This window comes from Neolamprologus multifasciatus, chromosome 11, assembly GCF_963576455.1.
Source record: "Neolamprologus multifasciatus chromosome 11, fNeoMul1.2, whole genome shotgun sequence".
In the NCBI taxonomy this organism is placed as follows: domain Eukaryota; kingdom Metazoa; phylum Chordata; class Actinopteri; order Cichliformes; family Cichlidae; genus Neolamprologus; species Neolamprologus multifasciatus.
The window spans coordinates 3049225-3070978 of record NC_140449.1 but is presented as its reverse complement, the minus strand read 5'-3'; the positions used below and the strand labels follow the sequence as shown (position 1 = coordinate 3070978).

General features: G+C 43.8%; 2 protein-coding genes across 3 annotated transcripts in view; one reads left to right on the top strand and one right to left on the bottom strand.

Annotated features, from left to right (window-relative positions):
- Positions 1–378: 378 nt before the first annotated feature.
- Positions 379–12777, top strand: preb (prolactin regulatory element binding). Of its 2 annotated transcripts, none has more exons than XM_085176735.1 (11): positions 379–784; positions 2366–2466; positions 3405–3567; positions 3753–3948; positions 4042–4292; positions 6738–6818; positions 9126–9253; positions 9927–10100; positions 12006–12078; positions 12157–12316; positions 12362–12777. In XM_085176735.1, exons 3-11 carry the CDS (start codon positions 3433–3435, stop codon positions 12511–12513), a joined length of 1350 nt encoding a protein of 449 aa, XP_085032861.1. In that variant the 5' UTR covers positions 379–784; positions 2366–2466; positions 3405–3432; the 3' UTR covers positions 12514–12777. The 2 variants fall into 2 exon arrangements, with proteins under 2 accessions (XP_085032861.1, XP_085032862.1); XM_085176736.1 differs by having other exon boundaries at positions 380–784; positions 12388–12777.
- Positions 12778–14508: 1731 nt separating this feature from the next.
- Positions 14509–21754, bottom strand: part of hace1 (HECT domain and ankyrin repeat containing E3 ubiquitin protein ligase 1) — a 35433-nt gene continuing 28187 nt past the window's right edge. Inside the window, exons 18-24 of the mRNA XM_085176694.1 lie at positions 21275–21424; positions 18512–18708; positions 18147–18278; positions 16668–16766; positions 16221–16291; positions 16013–16126; positions 14509–15804 (exon numbers count right to left, since the gene is read on the bottom strand). Coding sequence (XP_085032820.1) covers positions 15702–15804; positions 16013–16126; positions 16221–16291; positions 16668–16766; positions 18147–18278; positions 18512–18708; positions 21275–21424 — 866 coding nt within the window. The 3' untranslated portion in view covers positions 14509–15701. The remainder of the gene's footprint in view (positions 15805–16012; positions 16127–16220; positions 16292–16667; positions 16767–18146; positions 18279–18511; positions 18709–21274; positions 21425–21754) is intronic.

The window sequence follows — 21754 nt, the reverse complement described above, 5'->3', positions numbered from 1 at the left end:
TGATTTGGCGCTATATAAATAAAATTGAATTGAATTGAATTGAATCTGCATACACACAGCTCTATAAATGCTGAGGCATTTGTAAAGAAATAAGATCTTTCTCCACATTTGATCTTCATGTTCTGCCTCCTACATTTAATCTACTGAGGTCACGTTTGAATAATTAGATTTAAAACGAAATGTAAAATTAGGATTCAGTTTAATCTAAATGATGAGCATGGACATTATAATAAAATGATACATTTTATATCAAATTTTATTCAGTGTATGAAGATGCTTCTGTCATGGTCAGCACTGGTCTTTATTTACCCGTTGCTATGTTGAATCGTAGTTTCGGGGCTCTGTTGATGATGCCTTTCTTTCCCTACACTCCGCAGAGTGACCCTGAGCGCTTCAGCGCGTCATTCCGTTGAACCACACTGAATTCACTCCGATCAGCTGTTGTGGAGCAGGAAGCTCGGAGTTGTTCACCTTAGAATTTATTTTTAAACTCAGTTTGTTGAACCTACTTCTTGGAATCAAGCCCCGGTCAACACACGACACCAGACGGTGGCGATGATGCACCGTTCGCTGTTTGCTAACCGCCATTCCTTCTTTTAAGAGAAAGAAGAAGAAATCTTACCGCCTGGTTAGCTGCTGACGTGTATGTGCGCGGAAGTGTCCGTGGATATTTCTGCAGCTATCGTTTAGTTCTTTCCGCGACAGTTCAAAATGAAATCATTAGATTGAGCTCGTACCTCGATGGTAAAATAAGAGCCGAGGATAGCGACGACTATCAGCACAGGTAGGTGTCAAATTTAAATCACTGACCGGCTAGCCGGCAGTGCTAAAGTGCTAACTGTAGCAAACACAGCCGAATGGTGTACATTAGCAAACCGTAGCGGTTTAAATACACCATTAACGTGGTTCTGGTTCACCGTTTCCTTTCACCTCATGGTTTTTCATTCAGTCACTTACTGCTCAGCTGCTCTTTAAAGCACAAAGTCCTGTGACAGACTGTTGTGTAGCTTCTCAGCCATCCAGCTTACAGCAGTCTTAGAGCTTGAAAGGAAGCTAACTGCACTTTTCGACCGTTTGATCTCTCCTTCATTTCCCTTAAAACTGAACAAACGTCTTGGAGAAGGGACGAAACGTGTTCAAAAACCCAATTTACCTTCTTTTCAAGCTTATATACGGGACTCAGTAGCTTTATCAGTCCGACACGCCAGCACAGCATCAGCTGCTTCAAGAAACACGATTAGACATTAACCCAGAATCTCAATGACCGCAGAAACTAGTAACACATGAAAGAAGAGGACGTCAGCCATGCAGGTTTCATTCCCATGAATAGAGTGGCTTTTATCCATCCATCCATTCGCTTATCCTTTTCAGGGTCGCGGGAGCCTATCCCAGCTGTCATAGGGCGAGAGGCGGGGTACACCCTGGACAGGTCGCCAGTCTGTCGCAGGGCCAACACACAGGGATAGACAACCATTCACACTCACATTCACTCGCACATTCACATCACACCTAGTGACAATTTGGATTATCCAATTAACCTATCCCCACAAGCTGCATGTCTTTGGACGGTGGGAGGAAGCCGGAGTACCCGGAGGGAACCCACACAAACACGGGGAGAACATGCAAACTCCACACAGAAAGACCTGATGGTGGAATTGAACTCAGGACCTTCTTGCTGTGCGGCAACAGTGCTAACCACCGTGCTGCCTAGAGTGGCTTTTATATAGTACTTAATTTAATTAGCTTTAAGCATTTCATCTGCGTAAAATTCATGGCCTTTTAAAGTGGATGTGAAACACTACATATATTAAGTGTAATTTACACCATAGAGCCTTAAACACACACAAACCCAGTCACAGCTTTAACACTGTCAGGGAAGCGAGAGTTAAGATCCTCCAGCATCGCTACAGGAGGAAAATAATGCTGCATATTCTCCTTGATTGTTTGTGATTTATGACATGTTTCATAGCAGGGCTACAGTGTGTATATTAGGCTAATGCATGTAGTGTTTATGATAAGAACAAACCTCAATGTCTCAGGTGGGAAACTGGACAAACAGTGCTGATCATAGCTGTATTTACATAATAAAAGAATCCAGGGGTGAGAGGAAGCTGAAGCATCAGGAGAAACCCCCCCCCCCCCCCCCCCCCACAGAGAGAACGTGCAGATTCTAACCAGCACAGTTACTCAGAATGAACATTCATGTGTGTGTGCACATGCTTCTGCTTCACGCTCAGCTTGACCTGCAATGATTTGTCCATCAGTCTGCTCTGATGTTTTTCAGCCTGTTGGCTCTCGTGTTATAAAACTCTCACTCTTCTCATACTGTTGTATTAATGTCTAAATGCTGTTTTTGCCTCCTCAGGGTAACACAAAGCGTCGCACAGCTGCACACAGGAAGGCACACAGCTGCTGCCCTCACCAGCAGCAACACACAGAGCAACACTTTATGAGGACTTTCCAGAGGTTAGCAAGCTCCCGTTTAAACCTGCATTTTTTGCACTATATTGGATGACTTGAAAATAGTTATAATAATAATAACACAGCCAGAAGAAAGAGCTCACTGGAGAAGCTTAAACTGAGAATGGTTTGTCTTTTGCAGAAATATAACCTGCTCAAAAAACATTAAGGGAACACTTGATGATCATGGTAAACGTATAGTCGGTTTCACTTCTGACCTTCAACTCTGGTGCAAATAAAAGTGCAAACAGGTGTGCTGGTGAGGCAACAAAACAAAAGCGACACTAAATCTTTTTACCCACTAAAATGCTCGGCGTAGCGGACTGGAGCTAGAGATCTCGAGTCTGCAGCACTGTTCCTGAAATCGTCATTAAAACCTTTACTGGGAAAAGCCAGCCTTAGACTCAGGAGTGAAGACGGGCAAACTTGGAAGCTGCTGTTTGTTTTACAGTGAAATGATAAAACTCACAGCTCCGATTTTATATCCGATACCTGCAGCAGACAGGGGCGAGCCTAAAGGGGGGCATGGGGTTTCACGGCTTTCTGAACATGTTTCAACTTGAAAGTGAAGTAATATAAAATATTGCATTTTAAAATAAAAGCTTTCTTTTTCACAAGCCAGTAAAAACGTACATGAGCCACTAACCTGAGGGTTGTAAGGTTGGACCCTGAATGATTGTTAATATGATTTCATGTCAACACCAGCAAACAGCTGTTTCCAGCTGCGTCCTCTTAACGGCAGAAAGCCTTGAAGGTCATTATTTTATGCTGTAGTTTGGTTCATTAGATCATTTTGTTTGATTGGAAATTGAAGCTGCTGGACTAGACGTGACTAAGGTGGTTTAATAAAGTTCAGGGACACCGTCGGCATCAGTGTGACCTCTGTAGCTCCAGCAGAGGGAGGACAGACGACGTCACAGACAAACTCACTCTGTTTTCCACAGGTGTGTCTTGGCAGTTTTGTGAGGAACAATGGGGAAGAAGAAGGTTCCAGACTTGTACAGAGCCCCCTTCCCCTTGTACTCGGTGAAAGTGGACCCTGACACAGGGCTGGTGATCATAGCAGGAGGAGGGGGGGCCTCCAAGACGGGCATAAAGAACGCTGTGGTCAGTACTGAAGACGGGTGTTGTTGTTTCTTCTGTTCACTTTTCTTCTTGTATTTCTTGACTCTCTGGAAACAAACTGTAACAAAAATCCTGTTGTGAGTGTTTGGTGAGAGTATCCTGATACATGTGTACACTGAGTTTGTATCCAGAGTACAACAGCAGCAGACTGATGTTTGTGTTTACAGCACTTCCTGGATCTGCAGCTCGTTGGGGAATGCCAGCACAGTGCCAGTCTCCTTCACTCCCATGATACTGACACACGTGCTACCATGAACATGGCTGTAGGTAAAGGTGTGATTGCTGCAGGACAGGACGGGACCTGCTGTCTGATGCAGTTTAAACGGTGCACACAGAAAGAAGGCAAAGATGCTAATAAAGATGGTGAGGCACACTGCTACAAGCTAAATATGCTAAAGTGACAGCTCTTTATGGTGTCACCTTCTGTTCAAATAACAAGTGTCCTCTGTGCTGCAGGGAAGAGCAAGCAGCAGGGTAATGCCAGGCTACGAGCTGGGAAAGGAGACAAGTGTGGACAGGATGGAGTTACACCATCTGGAAACACGTCAGATATGAAGGACGAGACGACTCACATCTCTGTGACCGCTTTAGCTGAAGTGCAGTCAGACCTGAACCCTCAGGATCCGCTTCAGAAAGTCGTCAGGTTCAGTCCTGACCAGAGCCTGCTGCTGACCGGAGGCACCGACGGGCACGTCAGAGTCTGGGAGGTAAGACTCAATCATTTCACCCACAGCTGTTAAACATATGCTGTTAGCTCCGCATAGACAGAGACGATGTTTCCTTCTGATGTTGGTTCTGTGCATTAATGAAGAACACTTTCAGCCTTCATGCAGTGTGTGGAACAAAACGACTGCTTTCTTTCAAAAACACAATCCCGTCACTTCAGGGGCTCAAAAGTAATAAACGAATAAATAAAGTATTGATTTCAGGGCTCGCAAAATCGCTAGTCCGACGTCCCGGGGCTTTTTCCAGTCGGGTTACTAAATCTATCTCAGCCCTGCCTGTCGGGCTGTCACAGGAAGGTGCTTTTGCAAATGTAGCTGAGCAGTTGTGTCATTAGCATCGATCTGTCAAAATGTGACGTATTGAAATCGCGTTTGACTTTGCTCTTGTTTGTTGCTTTCACTTTCATTTTGTGATGCACAAACTGTATAAAGAGCGGCACTACTGACTGGTGAGTGAAAAGCCGACCACAACGCCGAAAACACAACGCCAAATCAGACTACGAGGCAAAAAGAAAGCGCAGCTTTTTTGGTCTCATGGACAAAAGAATTTCTGTGGCTGGGACATGACGAGCGAAATAACATCATGTTCTGCCGGGTGTGTCGTGAGTTTCCCTCCATTTCTGAGTCAACAAGCGCCTTTGTTACTGGGACCAGTCATTTTAGGAAAGACCCCATCAGAACCCATAGAAACCTGTGCATCACAAGAAATGCATTATTGCAAAAAACATACTAAAAATAAACCGAGCACAACAAGAAGTCCTGAAGAAGCTGAGTGAGAACAGCGTACGATGTTGCAAAGAGTGAACGACCACTGGCACAATTTAGCCGTCTTTGCAAACTTCTGAAAGCAAACGGCCTCGATCTTGGTTCCACTCGCCTCAGTGATCATGCTTGCAGAGAGTTTATCGGAGCAGCAGCACAAACTTCAAGAGACCAGATTGAAAAGGAAATTAAGAAAGCAGGTTCGTATCCATTCTTGCAGATGGCAGCACAGACACTGGTGTAACAGGACAGGAGCTGGTTCACGTCAGGTGTGTGAGGGATGATGGTGACACATGATCAAACTTCAGCCAGTCAAGAGTGCAAATGCTGCAGGTGTTTTAGAGGCTTTTGATGACGCAGCGAACACCGCGGGTGTCAGAGAAGACGCGTGGAAGGAGAAAGTAGTTTGTGCAAATGTTGATGGTGAGGAAACAGGAGGAGCTGGGAAACAGAGGATCCCCCACATCATAACAATCCACTGTGTGGCACACAACCTGGAGCTCGCTGTGCTGTGACTGCCTGGTGAAATTTGAAGATACACTGAAAACCATCTTTAAGATGCACTACTGTTCCCCAAAGAAGTGAAGAGAGCTGACAGAAATAAGTGAGCTGCTAATGAGAAGCTGGCACATCTCAGTGGCCTGAAGAGCACACGGTGGAGATGACTGAAGGCTGTGGGAAAAATGACACTGTTGTTCATATGGAGAACATGGCAGAAGGAAGTGATGTCAAAGCCGAGGATGCAGCCGAGGCTGAGGGTGGTGCAGGAGATGAAGACTGAGAAATTTGTTCACTTCCTGCATTTCATGTTGGACTACAGTTCCATCTTATCCAAGTGCTGTACAGATTTTCAGCATGATAACCTAAACATCACACATCAGAGCACCACATCACGCTTACTGAGCCTGAAAACAAAACCAGGAGAAGATCAGAAAACCTTGGACACAAAGTTCACAGGAACCAGGATGGTGGCATTTGCTACTGTGGAACTCAGCTAACAAAAAGTCAGCGACCTGCTAGCAGAGGTGAGGGCACAGACAGAGACACCTTTGGTGCAGAGATTCAGAAGATTATTGACAACACAGTCAAGTACATGAAAAGCCTCTCTCTAGTTTCAAGGTTTTGACCCTTCCACTCTTCCCTACCCCAGAGAAGAGCTGGTGAATTATGGGGATGAAGAGGTGGATTATCCTGTCACACATGTCCATATTCATAATGTAACTGTAACTGGAATGTTTCAGTAAGCAGGTAAAATAAGTATTAATCACATCTGCAATTTTCTAAGTACATATATTTCTAAAGGTGTTACTACAGATGTTGTAACAGCCCGTCCATGCATGCAAAGAAATCAAGCATAGCTCTAAATTATGTTTAATAATGAGAAAGACACAGAAAACATGAAGAAAGGCATGAAAGCAGCTGAAATCTATCAGTCATCAGAAAGCAATCATGTAGTGCACGTCTCGTTGTCGTCGGCAACAGTGGTTACTGAAGGTAAACATGAGCACTGGGGTGATGATCTGCAAGTGGAAAGAACGTGATTTCACTATAAACCATAATAATTTATTGTTTTTGAGCTCAATATTTAGAGGAGTGAGATGTTATATGTATTCGTCCTGCAGTGGAAGAATAAACGTTGTCTTCACCTGGTATGTCCTGTTTCAGTTTCCTTCCCTGAAGAAAAAGTTTGACTTCAAAGCTCATGAAGGAGAGATCGAAGACTTGGATATAAGTCCTGGGAACAAGGTCAGTGTCAATGTTTAATAACACGATTTGCACCACAAGCTACTTGATCAGGTAAACCTGTTCATCTGCTCATTAATGCAAATGTCTTATCAGCCAATCACGTGGCAGCACGCCACTTTAGTTTTATTTATATAGCACCAAATCACAACAACAGTTGTATCAAATCACTGTAAGGTTTGTAAAGTACTCTACAATAATAAACCACAACAGTCATGAGGAGAAACTCCTTTTTAACAGGAAAAAAAGAGCCAGAGATTATTAATGACTAATAATTGAATGCAGAGTGATGATAACCACAGAGTGAGTCTAAAGGTGAGTGAAGAAGAAACTCCCAATGCATCATGGGAATCCCCCGGCAGCCTACATCTATTGCAGCATAACTAAGGGAGGATTCAGGGTCACCTGGTCCAGCCCTAACTATATGCTTTAGCAAAAAGGAAAGTTTTAAGCCTAATCTTAAAAGTAGAGATAGTGTCTGTCTCCTGAATCCAAACTGGAAGCTGGTTCCACAGAAGAGGGGCCTGAAAACTGAAGGCTCTGCCTCCCATTCTACTTTTAAATACTCTAGGAACAACAAGTAGGCCTGCAGAGCGGGAGCGAAGTGCTCTAATAGGGTGATATGGTACTACAAGGTCATTAAGATAAGATGGGGCCTGATTATTTAAGACCTTGTATGTGAGGAGCAGGATTTTGAATTCTGGATTTAACAGGAAGCCAAAACAGGAGAAATATGCTCTCTCTTTCTAGTCCCTGTCAGGACTCTTGCTGCAGCATTTTGGATTAACTGAAGGCTTTTCAGGGAGTTTTTAGGACATCCTGATAATAATGAATTGCAGTAGTCCAGCCTGGAAGTAATAAATGCATGAACTAGTTTTTCAGCGTCACTCTGAGACAGGATATTTCTAACTTTAGAGATGTTGCACAAATGGAAGAACGCAGTCTTACATATTTGTTTAATATGTGCGTTGAAGGACATATCCTGGTCAAAAATGACCAAGGTTCCTCACAGTGTTACTGGAGGCCAAGGATTTTTGATATGAAAGGAAGGTTGGAGATTGGCCTATAATTAGCTAAGACTGCTGGGTCTAGAGATGGCTTTTTGAGTAAAGGTTTAACTGCAGCCACCTTGAAGGCCTGTGGTACATAGCCGATTATTAGAGATAGGTTGATCATATATAAGATCGAAGAATTAATCAATGGCAGGACTTCTTTGAGCAGTTTTGTAGGAATGGGGTCTAAAAGACACGTTGATGGTTTGGAGGAAGTAATTATTGAAGTTAACTCAGAAAGATCGATTGGAGAAAAAGAGTCTAACTTAACATCAATGGTACTAAGAGTAGCTGTAGATAATATTACATCTGTGGGATGATTATTGGTAATTTTTTCTCTAATGATAAAAATTTTATTTGTGAAGAAGTTCATGAAGTCATCACTAGTTAACGTTAAAGGGATGGTTGGCTCAAAAGAGCTCTGACTGTTTGTCAGCCTGGCTACAGTGCTGAAGAGAAACCTGGGGTTGTTCTTATTTTCTTCAATCAGTGATGAGTAGTAAGCTGTTCTGGCTTTGTCTGATTGCCTTTTTTTTTTTTTGTTTAAATAAAAGCAAAGAAGTAAAATTATTAATAAGATAATGAACCTTTGTAGCGTTCAGGTAGCTGCTCAGCAAATTCAGGTCTTTGGTTAAGATGAGCTGCTAAAGAAATGTGATTTTGAGCGAGGTTGTTGATGTCAGGACTTGAAAATAGAAATTGCTGATTTACTGGGATTTTCCTGCTCAACGATCTGTCATTAGAGAAAAAGAGAAAATATCTCATGAATGCAGCTCACTGTATGGTCGAACGTTCGAGTAGGCGGTCTACATTTCTACAATTGCTGTTACCAAAATTGGACAACAGAACTCTGAAAAATCATCTAATTCAAAAGTAACGTTTTCTACATCTGAGTGCTTTTTGTCTAACACACACACACACAGTAACACTTTGAAGTGATACTTTAATAAGCCGACTGGAAAAGCCAGCGATCACAAACCACCGACTTTCCAGTCACAGGCACCCTCATGACCTCCTTAGTCACTAGATTTCTACAAACGTCAGTCCCATTTTTGCCTCATGGATGTGCAGCTGACAGATACACAGCATCTGTGTGCTGTGATGACAATGTAGATGTTTCAAGCACCTTGTTGAGTCTGTGCCATGAAGAATTAAGGCAGCTGTGGATGCATGAAGGGCTTCAGGCTCAGCATGGTGTAACTAAGCAGCCAGTTAGTGTAGATGGTCCATCAGTAACCTTCTGTCTGTTGTCATATAGCATCTGGTGACTGTCGGTCGGGACTTTGCCTGCAGTGTATGGAGCGGCAACCAGTTGTCTATGAGTCTTAAATGGCATGAAACCGTGTCTCAGATAGATGAGAAGACCTATCGATATTTGGCTTGCAGGTAAAACCAAATCGAGCTTGTTCTTCAGTCAAAGAGCATCTTAGTGTTTCATACAGTACGGTGCACCGGAAAGCATTCACGCTTCACTTGTTCCACGTGTTGTTACAGCCTTGTTCCACAACATGAACACAATATCTCACAATGATACAGTGAAACAAAGTTTACTGGAGATTTGTGTCAAATTTGAAAAATATAAAATAATCCACGAGTATCGAGTCTTTGTGATGGAGCTCCTCCTGTTTTCATCACCTGTCAGATGCATCACTCAAAAGTGATGCAGCATGTTACTGATTTACTCACTAGAGAAAGTAATTTGTTACACTACTTGTTACATTGAGATCTGAACATGGCTGCACTGCTGCTCCCCATCTAACCTGACGGAGCTTCACTACGTGTGTCAGGCTTGTAGATTTAACAGCTGCCAGAGGTGCTGCAGCAAAGTACTGAGCAGGCTGTGCTCATGTACCAGTGTTTGTTTATTTAATCAACTTGCAAAGCTTCAAGCAAACTTTTTCATTTTGTGGAGTTTAGTCTGAATGTGTAAAATAAATGAATCCATCCATAAGACTGAGAGATGAAAAAATGTGGAACAAGTGAAGTGAATTTCTGCGGTGCGCTGCACAGACGTCTGTCAGTAACAACGACTGCATGATTGTCTGTTCGCCTGTTTCAGGTTTGGAAAAGTTGAAGACCAGAAAGATGCCCTGAGACTTTACACCGTGCAGATCCCCCATAAACGAGACAGAAAACCTCCCCCGTGCTACCTCACCAAGTGGGACGGCAGGAGCTTATTGGCCATGCTGACGGCTCCCTGCGGCGCTGAGGTCATCTCCAGTCTGGCTGTCAGGTAACCGCTTCGTAAATGCTGACATGCAGACGGGCTGCTGTGTTTGTTGAGATGTGCTATGACTACGATGTCTAACGAGGCCGTCACATGGTGTTTCTGATTTCAGACAATCAGATTTAGTGCGACCTAAGCTCTACTCCCACAGAGGCTGATTATCTGCTTTAATGTTGTTGCGTCCTCACTGCGTGCGACTCTGAAGACTGTCGCTGCTCTGAACAAGTCCTGGCTCTAACTCACAAATACACAAGTAAATAATCAGTAAGCTGGAGAGGAAATTCTCACTAATTTAGAGCATTTTCATTTAGCCTGCAGAGAGCGTGAGGATGAGAGTAGCTCCAGTTTCTTCCAGCACTGTATCCATGTCGAGGCTCTGCTGACTGTTCCTTTTTAACCTTGAATAGTAATGACTTCATCAATAACGTTGTAACCATTAGACTTCTTACTGTATGCAGCTACTTTCAGCATCACTGATATTTATTATTTAGACTCTTTGTCTCTGATTTTCTGAGTTTACTTGCAGAACTTTTAATCTTCATGTTCATTTACCTCGTTCCTACAAGGCTGCTCAACGACATCCTGCCATTAGCTCATTCTTCAATCTTAAATGTAATCACTCTTTATTAACGAGCATTTATGAGTCGTATTCTCTTCGTCCGCATGCTTACTTGTTGCTTTCTGCTCCATTTGCCCAAACTGAACTTGGTAAAAGAGCTTTTGTCCATTTAGCACCGTCGGCTTGGAACAAACTGCAGAAGGAAAATGACTGAATTCATTTCATTAAGTGCTTTTAAATCTAAACTACGAATCCTTGAGGCCAAGTCCATAACATGCAACTGTTTCAGTTAGATTGATTTTAACTGACTTTTTTATTTTTATTTGAATTTTATTAAATTTTATTTGTATTCTTTCACTTATTGTTGCATGTGTGTTGTTGCTGCCTGTGTTTGAGTTTCTGTAACTGTGAGACACCTGCTGCCTATCTTGGACAAGTCTCCCTTGAAAAAGAGGTTTTTAATCTCAATGGGATCTTCCTGGTTAAATAAAGGTTAATAAATTAATTATGTATGCATGTACATTTAGGATGGCAATAATTAAGCTATTACTCAAAAAGCATCTCTAGACCCAGCAGTCTTAGCTAATTATAGGCCAATCTCCAACCTTCCTTTCATATCAAAAATCCTTGAAAGAGTAGTTGTCAAACAGCTAACAGATCATCTGCAGAGGAATGGTTTATTTGAAGAGTTTCAGTCAGGTTTCAGAGTTCATCACAGCACAGAAACAGCTTTAGTGAAGGTTACAAATGATCTTCTTATGGCCTCTGACAGTGATGCTTCTCCCACTGAAAACATCCAGATGAACAGATCTTAATATTCTACATATTTACTAACTGTAATCCTCTAGTTGGGGGATGGACAGGGTACCTGTGGGTTCAGGCAACAAGGATGTTGTCTCTGTTCTTCAGGTCCTGTGGTTTATGTGATGGTGACTCTTGTTCGAACACGTCCTATAGTCTAAGGAGCTTGGAAAGAAAAGTGTCTGGACGTCTTCAAGTAACTTAAAGAAGTCCAGACACTTTTCTTTCCAAGCTCCTTAGACCACGATCACCTGGATGACCGAGAACCTTCAGACAACACATCCTATAGATGTTTACATTAGGATAGTGTGGAGGCTCCATCACTTACTGCTTTAGCCTCAGCTGTCTTTTAGACGTCCCCTTTACTCATTTTCATCTCTGAACTAAGACGGCGACCACAACAATGCTACAGTCAGGTCTTCAGTCAGCAACCATTAGCTAAGCTCATCTTTTACCAAACTGATGAGTGTTTCTCTGAAAGCACGTTTGTGTAGCATATTTAGTTTGGAAAGGGAAGTCGGACTTGAAGCTGTTTGCTTTCTTCCTTGTAGTGACTCTGGAACGTTTCTTGGCCTTGGAACGGTGACGGGATCCGTAGCGATCTACATCGCGTTCTCCCTGCAGGTGACACGCTGCACTTACAGACGCACGAATCCAACAAGCAGCCATGTTTTTAACTTATAACGTGGTGTTTGTATGCAGAGGCTGTATTATGTACATGAATCACACGGCATCGTGGTGACAGACCTGGCCTTCCTGCCTCACTCCGTGAAAGGCAAGAACATCAAGGGGAACAATGAAACGGCCCTGCTGAGCGTCGCTGTGGACAGTCGCTGCCAACTACACCGTGTTGCCAGAAGAAGTAAGTCTGGCATCATCATTTGTTAAACATGTCTCGTAATCTCAGAGCCTCATTTCCTGTGTTCTCTCCAGGATACTTCCCTGTTTGGCTGGTGTTGTTCTTCTGTGGCGTCCTGGTGGTGGGCGTCGTTCTCCTCCTACAGCACCTCTTCCCAGGGTTTATTTAAGTCGTACATGTTGCCACGAATGAGCATTTAATCATCTCTCTGCATCGGTGACCTGAGTTCAGCCTTCGTGTGTCCATCACTGCACCGTTACTGAACCAAACCTGGACAGAGTTGAAGGTTTATCATCGTTTAAACGCCGGGATTTTATTGGACTGTTTTGTGAGGACGTTCACAGTGAATGATCCACTGACTTTGAGTAAAAACAAATGTTATCGCCTGGTTGGCAGCAGAGACATGAATGATGACCGAAGCTGCTCGTCGGTTAAACATGTTTTTGTCTGGATTCAGCTCAATATGAATAAAAATGAATCAAACTGAAACGATGTTTTTATTGGACGTCTGAATTCAGACGTTTCCTGTGCGAGCTTGTGTCGTGTTGCTAGAAGAAGAGCAAGTCTGGCTTCATGAACACCTGAACAGGTTCTTCAGCCTGAGGACAAAAATAAGAGTTAAAAAACAACCTGATTCCATTAGGTGAAATAAAAGAATAAAAACCAATCAAGTATCAGTTTACTTTGAACAGTCACTGTTGTGAAGCACGATCTCTAAATTTTACAGCAGTTAGTTTTAAAAACCTGACGTTTATTTGAGCACAGTAGAAACGTGCTGTTGAACTCACTCATCCAACAGGTAAATGTCTCAGACAAACGTTTGATTGTTGGGTCGTAACTTAAGTGTTGTTTCTTGAGGCGACTGTTTGGTCCTGTGTGAATAAAACAACCACATGCACATAAAGGTTATTTTAATTTATAAAGACACAACAGACCAACAGGACTAATCATTAGTGACAGTATGTCTTCATCAATAAACTGCACACTTCTCGTTAAAGAGCTCGTGCTCTTGTTGCATTAAGCAGTAGCTTTATTTCAATCCATCCATTCGCTTCCGCTTATCCTTTTCAGGGTCGCTGGAGCCTATCCCAGCTGTCATAGGGCGAGAGGCGGGGTACACCCTGGACAGGTGGCCAGTCTGTCGCAGGGCCAACACACAGAGACAGACAACCATTCGCACTCACATTCACACCTAGTGGCAATTTGGATTATCCAATTAACCTATCCCCACAAGCTGCATGTCTTTGGACGGTGGGAGGAAGCCGGAGTACCCGGAGGGAACCCACACAAACACAGGGAGAACATGCAAACTCCACACAGAAAGACCTGATGTTGGAATTGAACTCAGGACCTTCTTGCTGTGCGGCAACAGTGCTAACCACCGTGCCACCCCCTTTATTTCAATGATCTTAATATTTTTTCTGCTATCAGCTGTCACCATGTTTAAGCCTCTGGCCTGGATAAGGTCCCTCTGGGTTCTGGTAACAGGGATGTTGGTGTCTTTGTGGGTGGGTCTGGTTGCAGCACATCCTGCAGATCACACTGGGATCTGGGACGTGTGAAAGCTGCACCAAAAACTGCATGTACTTTAATATGTTGTTCTCCCTCTCCTTTCAAAACTGCATGCCCAAAGTATTTTCCTAGAATATTATTTGGAAAGTATTCCCAGCACTTCACTCGTCATGTTACAGCCTTGATGAAAACTTCTCATCACACAGTGCAGAGAAGTGATTGTGTGAATATTAGACAACGCTTCAGTGGAAAGGACACAGGAACAAGTAGACCTGCCCAACTAAGAGTTTTCCTCCACTGATGGAGGACGCTGATGTTTGGAAGCTTCAGTCCTGCAGAAATATTTGTACTTATCCTCAGCATGATGTATATTTTACTGGTTAAATTCTTAATTTATGATTAAAAACCAGCTTCTTGGCTTTGAAAAATAAAACCAGTCACCTATTTAAAAAAATGCTAATGGTTGATATGTCCTACCTCTCAAGCTCCAGTAGGTGGCACTAATGTGACGGTGCAGGTCCTGGTAGAGGAGCTGCTAACACGAACATGTTTATGGGATTTAAACAGGAGTTACCTGTTGGTCTAAACTGATGACAGTGCAGAGCATGTCGTGGACATTTACACCTGTCCAGGCAAACAACCTGCTGGTAACCCCGCCCCTTAAAAAAAAACAAGTACAAATGTTTGCCTCTGCTGCTTAACAGCAACATGTCCGAGTGTTATTAGATAAAATCTCAAAGACAAATATCAGCAAAAATATCAACACACACCAGCAACACCAGTATCACCAGTATCTGTATAAAAACACATTTCAGGCGTGGAATTGAAAAATATGACAGATTAAATGATCTCTACATTATTTATACGCTCCCTTTACAAACAGGAAAAATACAGCGAGCTGAGACATTAATGGCACGATGCCCATCGCAGTGTTGTATCAACAATAACAAACTGAAAAAGAGTCCTGCTTTCAAAACGTGGATCCTGTTCATCATCATCATCATCATCATCATCATCAGCGGGAGAAACGTTTCATCCAGCTGACTTTGGTTTCAGCTTTCAGGGAGGAGCCTAAAACAAGGTTTACATGACAAAATCTTATTGATTACAGTTTTAGCGGTGCCATGACAACGCAGGACACATCTGTGAAAGGAGGAGGAGCCTGTAAGAGGACCTGGAGTCAGACGTTCACACCTGAAGTCTGCATGTTTACAGACTCGTTCCATGTTTCAAACTTTATGTTTCGTTGCTCAGGTTGTGTTTCTGATACTTTGTGCAGTTGGCTGCTGTGTTGGATTATTGAGTCATCTAAGAAATCAAACGATTACGACTATTTTTGGTCATTTAATTATAAAATCAAAGGTATCAAAAAGCGTTCACTGTTATTGGCCCAGGTATCAAACAGTTACACAACACTGGCCCAGAGAAGAACGAGTAAACAAACGATGAAGGCCTGAGACACAAAAACAAAACGTGATCCATATATATTGTACCGTTCATGTGATAATGTTTGTGATGCACTTTGATATATAATCTCAACACAAAATGTGTGTTTTCAGTAGAAAATATCTTCTAAATAACGTTTTAATCCTAAATAAATATCTGCATGAAAAACCGTCCGTTTAAATACATGATTTGCATAAATCACCTAAAAATGAAACTCGGGGTGCTGGTTTAGCTCCGTGGGATGAGGAGGCGCTTCTCCCTCTGCATTCCTGTCAGTCTCTGCTGGGTCTCCAATGAAAGCTGAAAATGAAATCCTGGCACAGGCGTGAAGGGAGATCTGGATCCGTTTAAGGATTTCCCAGTTTATCCAGCAAAAGAAGCAGCTGACTGCAAAAGAGTCGTCTGTGGAGGAGGAAGGAGACGCTTCAGCTCAGGCCATGGTGTAGCCATAGCTCCCACAGTGCAGAGCCACCAGCAGGCGGTCCCTCAGGACCTCCTTGCTTGGGTATTCTGGAAGTTTCAGCATGTTGATACTGTGGAGGAGGTAAAGGCGCCGTGACCAACACAGCAGGGGAACAGCTCATTCGTTACCAACACAACTGCAGCTTTATTAATCACCTGTATGCTTGGTTTGAAACTTTCTAAGAAAGAAATGATTTTATGTACTTTTTCCCAGTATTTACTATATTTATATGTAATTTCTCTCTATTGGAAAATGATAGCAGGACAGTTTCTAATTACCAGGTACTCGAGGTAGGCAGCAGGTTGGAGGTGTACGGGACTGCAGCAATAGTGAATTTCTGTAAACCGCTCCCACCCATCAGGTAGGCAAATCCTCCATGAGGAACCCTGGAACTGGACGAGGATCATATTAGCACCATTCACTTTAAAAGGCATTTACATGTTTCTATATTTTAAAAAAACTGTAGAAGGAATCGAGCTGACAAACCTTCCCGTGACAAACTGAAGCAGGAGAACCCTCTCCTCCTGGGTCAGGCCCGTCACCACGTCCCAGAACCACTAGGGGGGAGGAAAGCTAATTAGCTGGCAGCTAAAGGACATCCTCATATTACTGACAATGACGAACTTCACTCTGTCTTTTCCTACAGAGCCATGAAGTAAAAGATTCCCTATAATCAGTGCTGAGCGTTAAGCAGAGCATGACAAATAAAAGCTATGTGTGAACTCCATGTCAGCTTCACGTATTGTAGAGTAACATTTTAATGTGAGAGGAAATCAGAGCAGGTGAAGAGAAACACTCGGTTTAAAGTCACAGGCACAGATTTAGTGTTTTTCAGGAATTTACAGTCACTTTTTATAGAATTCTTTACAAAGTACTCAATAAAAATGTGAAGGTGTCTCTGGTTGACTCAGGTGTGGTAGCAGAGGGGCCCACCTGGATGACTGGCTCCTGAGTGTCATATCCACTGGTGTACTCAGTGTTCCTACACCAGTCCTGCACATCAATCTCGGGCATCCCTGATAGTAGGAGCTCCTGTATTTGTGCACGTACACGCGCGATGCAGCGACGTGCACACAGAGAGAAAAGAAAAGGTACCAACTGAGACAAACACAACAGGAAAGCACAAAGCTCCTCCCACAGTTCAATGGTTGGTTGAGCAATACACTCACACATGCTCACTAGGGCTGCCACGATTAGTCGAGTAGTCACGATTACGTCAACTATCAAAATCATCGTCGACTGATTTAATAGTCGACGCGTCGTTTGAAGCTTTGTAAGATCACAAAAGACGCAGGAATAAGTAGTAGGATTTAAGAGTGTAATAACGGACTGAAACAGAAGATGGCAGCACTGCATGTACAAGGATGCCAGCTGCCGTTAAACCCGAAGAAGAAGAAGCTATGTCCCAGAATTCATAGCGCAGCCCAGCTCAGTTTCCAACAATGGTGGCAGCTAGTTAGTTTTAATATTACTCTTATTATTCTTTCTGGGTCACAAAATAAACGTTGAACATATTTTCAGGCGAGAATGTAGCTGTGTAAACCTCAAATATCTGCTCAGTTTATCAAGACACCACATATTTTCAAAAGCGCTCCGACGTTTTCGGAGACGTCTGTTAGCCACTAGCTCGATAGCTAGCCGGGGGCTAGGCTAACTAGAGCCGTGAGAACACCGGACTCCCGCAAATCGTTTTCAAACCCACCGCCGTCTTTCGCTACTCAGGTTAAACATGATATATAAGTCACTTAGATAACTTAAAAATGTTATTGTTTGGCTTTTTTAGTATTTTATTTGTTCCTGAGTAAATCGGTTTGGCTGAGATTAAAGTTATAGTTTTTACACAGCTGAATAAACGTCAAGCAGACAGCTGATTATCAGAAGTGTGAGATGCTGGAGAATTTACTCCGGTGTCCTGTTATATTTTAGATAGCAAGGAGTTTATTAAACTTCACCGAAACAATCTGCAAATTTCATTAAAATTTAATAAACTATCATCTTGTCTTTATGTTTAGTTAGCACATACCTTAAACACTTAAAGCTGTAAGCTAATGATAGTTATATAAGAGCAGATGCTGCTGGTGCAATAAGCTGTACGTTTACGTCCAATGGATGATGATCTGATTAGTCGACTAATTACAAAAATAATCGGTGACTGGTCAACTATCAAAATAATCGTTTGTGGCAGCCCTAATACTCACACACTGCAGTGTGAGTAAGTGTGACTAAGGCCATTTTACCAAACCCAAAGACCAAAAAGTGTACCTCCACACAGGAAGGCCCCAGCTGGATGGTGGATTTAATGCTGTTAAACCAAGCAGCCTAAAACCTCGTGGTGTTTAGGTCTGAATGTGGAGCCAGTAAGGAAAGAACAAGGATAAAACTAATAAGAGAAACTTGAGGAGGAAGACTAACCAGTTCATATTCGTCAAAGAGCTGAATGAGCGAGGCGGGGATGAAGGTGTGGAATCCCTGCAGGAATGCATTTATCTGAGGCTGGATGGCTCGAGTCATCCTCAGCTCTGTCACTAGCTGCACGTACTCGGCCTAACAGAAGAGGCACACAAAGACACCAAACCTGAAGAGATGCCGACTGACAGAAATGGAAAAGACAGAGTTTATACATACATGCCATTTTTAGCACTCTGCTTTAGGCAACAGGAAACACTGAGGCACATATAGCTGACAGACAGTGTTACGCGTCATCCCTTCACCAACCAAACAAGTTCCTGAGTTCCACTGACACTGCGACACGTCAGACTGTATTTGTGGTGACTGACCTTGTTGTCCTGGGTGACCAGGATGCTGGTCCCTCCAGGTTTTAGTGGCACTTCCTCCATCGCCCCGAACACATCAGTCTCTACTGAGAAGGTGAGCTCCAGGCCCAGATCGCTGATGTCATTGTCCAAGATCCACTGCAGATTCTTAGCATACTCTGGATCGATAGATGACACGTCCTGGTAATTCACAGGGATCCCTGTGAAACGCACAAGACATCACGACACAACGTAGCACTAGAAACAAAAACACTGGATCCAAGGAGGTGATATAATCTGACATTTAAAAAAAGTCATATTACACTACAAAATATGGGGAATTTAGACGCCATGCCAACACCTCATCCTCATTGTGCTCCTCATCCTGCTGAAAGAGGGCCCAACAATCAGGGTGTGCATGGTCTGCACCAGTGGTTGTGTAGATGGTACATCGCCTGAGGCATCACACTGCCTCTGCTGGCTTGCCGTTTTCCCATAGTGCATTCTGACGCCAGATGTTCCCTCAGGTGGGCGACGTAAAAGAAAACACGATTCATCGGATTAAGCCACTTTCTTCCATTGCTCCAGTTATGATGCTCATGAGGCCATTATTAGCATTTTAGCAGGAGACACGGCTTAGCAGGAACAACCCTGACTGGTCTGCAGCCATGCAGCCCCACGTGCAACACAAAGTGATTCACTGTGTATTCTGACACCTAACAGTACCTTATTTGTTGGATCGGACCCTACAGGCATCACTCCCCACACGAATCAGTGTGCCTTGTCTGCCCATGGCCTTGCTCTGGTTCTTTTGCCCGATGTTTCACTATGGGAATGACCTTGGCATGATCAGCTCATCATGATCAGACATCGTGTGTCCATGGCAGATCTGTCGAGACGTGGTCAGGGCTCCGCCCCATCATTCTAGCATGGCCAACCAGACGTGTTAGCTGGACTGTGCTTAATATGTCCTCAAAAGAAATGAACTGATAGTTACATTCTGTAGAACAGCAATCACATCGAAAGCTGTTCCAGCAGTTTCCTGGTTTCAGTTAGCAGCATACCCAACGTTTGTGTTGGGCTAATGCATTATGGCAAGCCTTTTTAGTGTCTAGCTAGCATCAGCTTGTTAGTAGGCCACAAACCATGCTAGTGTCACACCACATTAGATGGTTAGCCGATTCTAGGGTTTGGCTAGCATTAGATTTGTCACTACCCGATCCGTACCGGAAACCCGATCCGTACCGGAAACCCGATCCGTACCGGAAACCCGATCCGTACCATCTTACGTCTCTTCTGAGCTGGCTAGTAGAACTCAGCTAATGTGTCATGACATGTTGATTCTCACAGCAACTAGCTCGGCCTTAGCCCCAGCTGCTAGTGCTTGCTACAAACAAGCAACCCTGGTGTAGCTTAGTTTCACCCCTTTCTGTTACCATGACTACGGCTCCTACCCACGCTGGTCAGAACTGAAGGCCAAAGAGGCGTCATCTCCCCCATTTAGAGCAGGGACACTCACCTGTGTACATTTGTAACGGCACTAAACAGGCTTCTCTGGCGGAGCCTCAAGGCTGCCCCCACTGTGCTGAGATGCCAGAGAAGGTCTTGGAATGGAGGTTGAGAGTAGCAGGGACTAACTGCTACTGCTGCAAGTGATATGCATCATCTACGAGCCACCACGAGCTGGGCAGACATGATTGAGAAAGATCCCCCCCACTCTCCTAACATTTGAGGTCCTCCTGGATCAAAACATGGCTGAGCTGGGTGGCAAGGACACAGAGAGTGATGCCAACTCCAACCTCATCAACCTAGGGAACATGGAGGAGGAGGAGGACTCCACGTTCCCTGCAGAGCAGTGCAGATCACCAAATGGGGCAGAAGTTGCACCCCCAGTAGACACCAACTTGTATGAGGTCTGAATACCTAGTTGCCGAGCTAGTTATCCCATGGCCAGCGGCCTAAGGGGAAAACACAACCTGTGTGGTGGCAAGAGCCTTCCACCAGCAAAGAGCCTTCCACCAGCAAAGACGCTTCTACCAGCACTCCCAGTTGGCATGAAAGAAATGAGGCACTTCTGTTCAACCCATTTTAAGAGCAAGCTTCTGACCCAGGGGTGCTGGGTCACAAGCTGGAGATCCAAGAGATGGGTGAGCTCCGGTTGACCAAACCCAGGGCAGCAAGGCAATCTCAGCTTCTTCTAACATATCTCTGCCCAGGAAGAAAGATCGCCTCAACACATTCTTCCTATCAAAGGATGCACAGGTATATATGTAAGGATACGCGAGTTTGGTGTGGAATAACTTGACTGGTCTACACAGGCCAATCCACAGAGTCCTGACCTCGACCCGACAGAACACCTGTGGGATACGTTGGAGCGGAGACTGCGAGCCAGGCCTGCTCGTCTAACATCTGTGTGTGACCTTACAAATATGCTTCTGGATCAAAAATTCCCATAAACTTCATGGAAAGCCTTCCCAAGAGTTGAAGCTGTTATAACTGCAAAGAGTGAACCGACTGTATGTGAAATCCTATGGATTACAAATGGGATGCCACTCAGGTTCATATGCATGTTAAGGCAGATGAGCTAATATTTTTGTCAATACATTAAATTAAAGGGACATTAAACTGTTTCTGGATATTATCACTTACAGTCTAATTTTTCCACAGATCCTGGAGAAACATTGAAGGGACTTTCTCATCAGTCTGCTGTTTGGTGCAAAACTCAAGTAAATGTGTTTATTACTTAAAGGTAGGTAACATCAGGTATTAGCAACCAAAGCTTCTTACCGAGTATGTGTTTGTAGAACGAGCGTGTGAAGTAGATGTTGACCAGCTGCCGGTGGTACAGAGCGAGACCCAGAATCTGACCTGCGAATCGAAAGTAGTTCAGATGGTCTGGGTTCACTGATGAGTTGCTGTTGGGTTGAAACGTTGTACCTGTGGATCATAGACACAATTTGTGATAAACAGGCGCGTGTGTAAGTACACTTTGTTTGTTTTGGCGTCTTAGAGAGACTCATCCTGAGACACTTGCTGGTGGAGCCTTGGCTGGACTCCCTACAGTTTGCTTATCAACCCGTATCGGTGTGGAGGACGCCATCATCTACCTGCTGGACCAGGCTTATTCTCACCTGGACTTTGTTGGGAGCACTGTGAGGGTCATGTTCTTTGACTTCTCTAGTGCTTTTAACACGATCAAACCATCACTGCTGGGGAATAAGCTCACAGAAATGCAGGTGGACGCCCCACTGGTAGGTTGGATCACGG